General features: G+C 46.7%; 1 protein-coding gene across 1 annotated transcript in view; it reads right to left on the reverse strand.

The window, feature by feature from the left end:
• Nucleotides 1-6: 6 nt before the first annotated feature.
• Nucleotides 7-8207, reverse strand: part of STMN2 (stathmin 2) — a 65697-nt gene continuing 57496 nt past the window's right edge. The window contains exon 5 of the mRNA XM_006034574.3: nucleotides 7-1137. Within this exon, the coding sequence (XP_006034636.1) occupies nucleotides 1078-1137 (60 nt within the window). The 3' untranslated portion in view covers nucleotides 7-1077. The remainder of the gene's footprint in view (nucleotides 1138-8207) is intronic.

The following is an 8207-nucleotide window of genomic DNA, read 5'->3' on the forward strand; positions in this document are numbered from 1 at the left end:
GCTGCAGCCCTCTTGGTTCTAGATGTCTTTAGACTCAGTAGGGTTGACTAACACTGAAAAATAAAGGTCAGGTTGAGTGGAAGTCAGCAGTGTAAAAAAAATGCAACAACCAGCTCCTGGGTTTTAGGTAAAACTATCCATTAGCCTTTTGTACTTGTATGCATGTAATATGGTAGCTTAAAATGAATACCATAGACCATGGCATCTACAGATAAAGCTACTTGACACTGATTAATTGCTTCATCAATAACTCTTCAAGTGGTGAATTAAGCTCACTTTACAATTAGCATTTTTATGGCTGTTTTGTACCATTTTGGATTTTTTGTAGCTAGATGTTCATAATATTTAGCATCTTAATTTTGACTACATTGATGTCACTTGCCTTGTCAATCACAAAGCAATATGTATTGCTTCTGATCTGATGAAGGCAGAAGAAATAAACACTGCACATAATTTAATCTCTGATTCATGGTGTGCTACAGAGTCTGGGCTGTAAATAAATTATGAACATATAATGTTTTAAGAGCCTTTTATCTGGACAGCTTCATGTGGAGTCATATTATCTGTGATCTAGTTATTGTTTTAACAAAGCCTATTGATTGCAAAGCATTCTAGGTTATTAGGGAATGACTGGTCTCTAGCACCATAAAACTACTACTGACCTCATTAGTTGTTGGAATGAAAATTGCAGGGAATGGAAATAGACGTGGGGAGCTTCAAATGAACAGACCTAGCAAATTCAACTGAGTGGAGACAGACAACATCAAAAGCCTGTTACAGGACATGTAAGATTATGAAATAACTTGCATAATGCAATACTTGTATTTTTTAACAAAAATGTAAGTATTTACAAAATAAGATCCAAGTTTTTTTAAACATCAAGCAAATCATTCTGCAAAGAGACTGCATTTTTTTGTTCTTATTTTTGTTTTTGTTTGTTTTTTATTGAGTTCTTGGGTTTGTTTGTTTTTTTTTCAACCATGTCATACATTTCCCATACTGATATCACATGATCCATAATAATATAGGCAGGGAAGTTACTAATGGTGGGAATGTTCGCATCCACCATTGCTGTTTTCAGCCAGACAGTTCCACCTGGAGTTCCTTGTTTCTACGGACCTCTGCAGCATGCCTCTCCTGGAAAACATCAAAGAAGGAAAAGATCAAACTACTTGACTGGGAAGTCTCTGTATGCTTCCCCTTCAGCCTCCATAACACAGTAGTCTCCTGAGGATGCTTCTCACACAGGGCGAAATTCACCAGGGAGGTACAAGACATACTTACTACCATATTTCATAATGTATAAGTTGAATTTCGAAGCCCAATTTTTAAGTCTTAAAATTCAACCTTGATTTTTATACACCATATCAATACTTTTGCCCCCCCCCCCCAGCACCACCCTGGCCTGGCCATGGCCCCAGCTGAACCCTGGCCTGGCTCTGACCTGACCTTCTTCATCTACCTGTGGTCTGTGGGCCTTGCCATCACTATGGAGATGCTGCTCAGCTGGGTACTGAGCCCATTCCCATCCCTGCCCCTGCAAGTGGCGCTGGGCTCAGTGTTTGGCTGGTGCAGTCCAGGCAGCACAGTTCACAGGGGACAGGGACGGGCTCACCCCCAGCCAAGCAGTGCCTCCATAGTGTGCTCATAGAGGATGGGGCTGTGCCAGCTGAGCACCAAGCCCGGTGCCACTTGCAGGGAATGGGGCCAGGTTTGACACTCGGCTGGCACAGCCCAGGGAATGGGGCATCAGTCTCAGGGAATGGGGTTGGGCTCTGCGCTTGGCTGGTATGGTCCCATCCCCTGCGAGCGGTGTTGCAGCATGTGTCCGCTCCCCGCATGCTCGGCCTGCAGTGAGGGCATGCAGAAGTTGATATAAATCGACCCCATATTTCTGATCCAAAAAGTTAGGTCAACTTATACACCAGATCTACGAAATTCCTAACTTTTTGGATCAGAAAACTGGGGTTGATATATATACCATGTCGACCTGTACACCGTGAAATATGGTACCTGTGTTCTACTAGTTTGCAGTATTAAATAGGATTTAGGAAGGATGCAGTCTTGTTCCAGGCCCTCTGTACAAAAGAGAATTTCACTCTAAGGTGCAGAGTCCTTATAGTTCTCTGTCATTTTCAAAAGACTGATAAAAAAATTTAATTTCAAAAGACAAAGCCATTCTAGGTAAGTTCCTCCTTGTTTTCAGGCTGCCCTAGCCTTATATAGGAGAGGTTTTGTAATTATTTGTACCACCTGAGAACCACAGTTAAGCATCAGGATTTATGTTTTTCCACAAAACAAGGATATGTTGCACGGACACCCAAACACCTTCTCAGGATGTCTTGATTAATGGACTTTCCAGAGAATGTCATTAAAGAAAGAAGGTACCTGGCATGAAAATACTCAGGTTTAAGCAGGGGCCTGCAAGTTAAGATGGACAGTCCCATGAACAATTAATGCTAGCATTCAGTGAGTTCATTACAAGCCTGCCAGAAGCAGTAAGGGTCTTAAATAAGCCTCAACAATGACACGAAGATTACAGAAGTTACAAGTCACAGAAAAACCTTTTTCTGTCTTGTTGCAGGGAGTCTGAGAAGGACCAGTGGCTTGAAGTAGCATCAGTGTAGTTTTAGGCTGGATATCAGGAAAAAACATCTTCACTGTTAGAATAGTGAGGCAGTGGAATAGACTCTCTAGGAAAGTTGTTGACTCTCCATCACTGGAGGTGTTCAAGAAGAGGTTGGACAGCCATTGGGCAGGGATGATATAGGCACAGCTATGCCTATGTTCCACTATGGGTATTTTCCAGGCTTCTGGCTAACCAGCAAAGCCCAGAAGCCTGGGAAAAAGCACAGAACAAAAAAAATGCTGGTTTCCTCTTCCCCTTCTTTCTCTTACAGGGTGTTTTTAAATCTTCCTCAGAGGCATTAGGTGTTGGCTGCTGTTGAGGCTAGGGATTTTGACTGAGGTGTGCCAATGCTCCTGCTGGGACCAAAGCTGGAGGTTCCTGGCTAAGGGGTCCTGCCCCTCCACTTAGGGTCAGATCAATTGCTATATTTGGAGTGAGGAAGGATTTTTATCTCATGGTCAGATTGGTGGGGGCTGGGGGGTTTTGTAGTGGGGGGCATGGCCCTCTACCTGAGATCTGTTGAGCATATATAAATGACATTTTTTATAGAAGCAGGACATTGGCTGTTGTGGTTCCCCTGCTTTTCCTGTGACAGTTTAGGGCATTAAGTCATCTTGAGTTGTGTCAGGGTTGATGGCAGTTTTAAGAGGAGTTTAGGATGGTTTGGATAGACATGATCCTGCCTCAGGCAGGGGATTGGACTATATGACCTTTGGAGGTCCCTTCCAGTCCTATTTGTTTATGAATTCTAAGTCAAGGCAAAGAGACTTCAGAAGTGACAGAGTCATGAAATAACTTCCATGCTGGACTGGACAAAAACAGTAGCATTATTAGGGTGGGGAAGCAGGGTATCTGCCCCCTGCTTAGATTTAGAGGGGGTACCAGAATGCTTGTCCCTGGGGAGCCTACACTGGGAGTTGCTGAAGCTCCTGAGTGGAGGAATCTGAACTAAAAGAATACGGGCAGTAGCCCAAGCCAGTCATCTAACTAGTAATTAGATTTTGATCTCATTCATGTCCTTAGATCTGAGTATGTAATCTGAAAACCAGATGCTGACTTTATGTGCCTTAAACAATTCAGTGATAGTTTGATAAGCACAGGATGACAAGAACACCACTTGATTTCAACTTAAGGTACTGCCAATGGGCTTGTTGCATGAGATTTGTATGTCATGTTCCTTTTATGGAAACTTATCCAAAGTCCAAATAAATCAGTAAAAGTCTGCCTATTGACTTCAGCTGGCTTAGACTTAGGTCTGTGATGAGTTTGTTGTATTATTCTCATCTGTAATTTGGAAATCAAAATTTCATGCGTTTCCTCATTTTGGATGCCAAAGTTTAAACATCTAACTTGGGGTAATGGTGCTCTTCTCTCACAGTTTCTTTTGATTTCTCTGGTGCAGCACAAAAAGGTATGTGTATAAATGCCCAGCAGTTCTATGGTGGCTGCACAGGCATGTTGCTGTTGGGGCCATCCTTTTCTCCCAGTCACAGGGAGGAAGGGGTGCAGTACCCTCTCAGCATCACAGTTAATTTGAACTCTTTTAAATTTGCTGCTGAATTGGCAGTAGTTTTGGGATGAGCAGCACCAGTCAGGTTTCAGCCATGCCATCAGGATCCCCTGAGGTCAGGATTTATTCATGACTGGAAAAAACTTTTAATCTTTATTCTGTGTAGCAGGCTCACCTTTCAGAGCTTGGGTTGAGTCCCAGGCTCCAGATTCTGCTGTTTTGATTGGTGGAGCCCATCCACCAATCAGGAGGCAGCAAGAGAAATAAAGTCATGCCCGTTTCCTGAGGGGAGGGGGAGGGGCAGGGGGAGAAGAGCTTCCCTGGACTTGATTGAAGATTGTAAACTGTCAGGTCTGAAGGCTTTAGGGGCTGAGCCCTGGAGCGTCTAAAAGGAGCTGTGCGCCCAGCACCAGGGGCAGATGCAGTGAGGGACTCAAGAAGAACAGAGCCAAGAAAAGCTGGGGAGCTCTCCTCCAGCGAGCAATAGGCCCAAGGCTCCTGAAGCTGTCACTGGAGGAGCAGCCTTGGGAGTGGTGCGAGACCGCTTGGGCTGTTGATGGCGCACAGGGACAGTGCGCGGAGACCCAGCCCTGGGAGTGGTGTGAGATTGCTTGGGCCCATCAAGGTGCGAGGTTTGGTGTACGGAGCCCAGGCTTTGGGAGCTGCAAGCAGCAGCTCGAGCCTGCAACCCTGGCAGGGCCAGCAGGCCGCATGGTGTGAGGGGCAGCACATGGGGCAAAGGCCTTGGGGCTGCAGTGAGGTGGCTCAGGCCCCATCTCCTGGCAAGTGGCCAGGTCCCACAGTGTGCAGGGTGGTGCATGGGGCCGAGCCTTGGGAGCCAGGGAGCAGCGGAGGCTGCTTGGGTTAGCCACCCGGCGTGAGGCCAGCTGCCCGGAGCCTGAAGGACCTGGCCTGAGCTAAGAGAGTCCTCAGTGCCAAGCCAGGGCACAGGGAAATAGTAGTGCTGCAGTGTGGGCCCAGCACCCAGGAGCCAGCAGCAGTAGTGCAGCAGCTGAGAGGAGCTGAGCCTTCAGTGCCCAGAGCAGGGCACAGGGTGGGGAGGAGCCCAGTGCTACAGGAGAGGCCTGGAGAGGTGCTCCAGCAGAGGAGACCCCATCGAGCTGCGCCCTGACCACCACCATGTGAGGAGCGTGAGTCATTGGGCCCTTGGGTCCCACAGGGAGAAGACATTTGGGGTGGGCAAACCCAGAGAAGTGGCTGGGTGAGCAGCCCCCCACATAGTCAAGGCCCTAAGGGGAGGGGCCTCTGGTGCTTCCTGGACACCCCCCCAAGGGACCCCATTGGAAGGAGGACTATGTCTTGCCATGGGTTAGGGACTATGTTAAAGAATAGATGTTATTAAGATTGTTCATGTTTGCACCTTACATTTTGTAATTGAAATGTTGCATTGTGATATTGTAAATAGTGTTATTTAGGGTTTGACCTTAGTTATTGGTTAGTGTTCACTGTGTGTGTGTGTGTGTGTGTGTATGTATGTGTGTGTGTGTGTGTGTGTGTGTGTATATATATATATATATATATATATATGATATTTAGTTTTATGTTTATGTATATTATAACTTAATAAATTGTATATAGTTAAGAATTTTGGGCTTAGGCTAACTCTATAGAGGAAAGAGGGATCTGCTTGAAATTCTGGCATCCCTCTCACAGCATCCCCTCCTGCCTACCCATCTCATTCAATTGAGAATAGGGCACACCCTTGGGTGTACCCCAGTTACATCTGCCTTCCTCAAGTAAGCTCTGTGTCTTATCTGGAGGTGTGTGGTATGCAAGAAAGTATGGTATCGTCTAAGGGTACTTGTACATGTGACGTGGGTTTAGTTTCGGGATTTTATTCTATGGCTCCTAAATTGAAATGGTGGGTTTTTAATTGAAACGCACCACTTTATTTTTTCCATTGTGTTACAGTGAGGCTCCCAATCCTTTTCTTTTTTTGTCAGAGCCGGAGCCTGCTCACGGCAGGGGAGGTTTGCTGCTGGCAGGCCTAGTGGCCCCTGAGCTGCAAGTTGGGGGGAGGGGGCGTTCCTTCCCTCTGCATCTGTGATGCCTCCCAGGGTCACCTGAGCAGGCTGCTAGTGGGCCGGGTGCTGCCTCAGCTTGGAGGCAGCACCTGGCCCAATCCAAATGTTTCCCGACCTCACCTGGGGACCAACACCCTGTGGCCTGGCTCGGGGAAGAATTGGATCAGGCCAGGTGCTGTCTCCAAGCTGGGACAGCACCTGCCCTGCTAGCAGCCCACACAGGCAGCCCCAGGGGGTGCCACCACTGTGGAGGGAAGGACCAGAGTCCCCTGCAGCTCAGGGGCAACTCGGCCCAGTAGCAGCTCACCCCCTGGCTGTGGGAGAGGCAAGCAGGCTCCACTGCCAAAAAAAAGGATTGGGCTCCTTGCTGCTTTTGCCTTCAGCAGGTGCCTGCTGAAGGCAGATGTGGTGAGGGACCTGATCCTTTTTTTCTGCAGCCTGCCCACCTTTCCCATGGTCGGGGGGTGAACTGACAGCTGTATCATTGCAATTTGCAACATCTGGATGTAGTTTAGTTTGCAATGATACAAACTCATCTAAAACCCACCGAACTGGCACACGTGTAATGTGTGATGCCATAAAGCCACACAAACAACATTTTCATCTGTGTAAATTGTAACAACTGTCACATGTACTTGAGCCCTAACTTCTCAGAGAGAGGGCCTGTGATCAAAACAGACTTAATATGTGATGTCTAGTATGTACAGCTGCTCCTCCTGTCCTTCCTACTTCCTTTCATTACTTCAAGGACAGCTAATTGGGTCTTTCCTTTGTGTTGCCAGACTTTGGGCTATGTGCATGCAAGCTTATTTAAAATGACAATATAATGTAATTTAGGTATAACCCCATGGCATCCAGAAATACAGATTGAATACACCAACTGTATTGTCTTTTGAGATGCTGCTGTCTCTTCTGCCCAGCTCTGCCTTGTGATTTGACATTCCTGATGCCATTTCTCTATGGTAAAGGAGGTGAGATCTCATAAGATCAGCCTATGGGGAGGTAAACTGACATCCCTCTTCACTGGGGATACTTGAGAGGGATATACATCTTGGGTTGCATGTTAGAGACCTTAAAATAGAAGCTCACACAACATCCTGAAAGAATAAAATTATCAACCTCTGTTAAATAGTTAAAAGGACATTGGCCCATCTGGTTCCTTGCTCTCTATTTTCATTTTCCTAGCTGGAGGGGTAATTTAAGGAACAAGATGTTGAGTCACATGATCGGGGGCAACAGGGCAGGCCCTATGAGGAGAGGCTATGGGACATGAACCTGTTCAGCCTCCACAAGAGAAGGCTGAGAGGGGATCTGGTGGCCATCTATAAACTGGCCAAGGGGGACCACCAGGCAATGGGAGAGTCCCTGTTCCCCCGAGCACTACCGCGGGTAACAAGGAATAATGGCCATAAGTTGATGGAGAGTAGGTTCAGGCTAGATATCAGGAGGCACTACTTCACAGTCAGGGCATCCAGGATCTGAAACCAACTTCCAAAGGAAGTGGTGCTCGCTCCTACCCTGGGGCTCTTCAAAAGGAGGCTAGATAATCACCTACTTGGGGTCGTTTGACTCCAGCATTCTTTCCTGCCCATGGCAGGGGGTTGGACTCGATCTGCTTGGGTCCCTTCTGACCCTACCAACTATGAAACTATGATGCTATGAGTCCCTGCAGGATTTTGAAGTTTATTTGTTCCTCAAAAAGAATGACTTTAGGGGTACTCAAGGGCTCCTTATATGGATCCAATCTCCTTCAATTAGTATTGTGATTGCAGTGCAGACCCTTATGTACCTTTTGGGTATATAAGAGTAAATTAATTAGAGGTGCACCGATACATTGGTCTGATATCAGATCATTACTGACATAAAGAAAACTGTTCGTATTGGATATTGGCCCAATGGGGCCAATAATTTGGCTGATAAATGCCTGTGCTGTATGCAGCCGCAGTGCAGCACTCAGTCAGCAGGGAGCACAGCCGGCATCATGGAGAGCTACCTCCAGCTAGTAAGTCCAGTGTGGTGGAAG

The sequence above is a fragment of the Alligator sinensis genome, unplaced genomic scaffold (genome assembly GCF_000455745.1).
Source record: "Alligator sinensis unplaced genomic scaffold, ASM45574v1 scaffold910_1, whole genome shotgun sequence".
NCBI lineage: Eukaryota > Metazoa > Chordata > Crocodylia > Alligatoridae > Alligator > Alligator sinensis.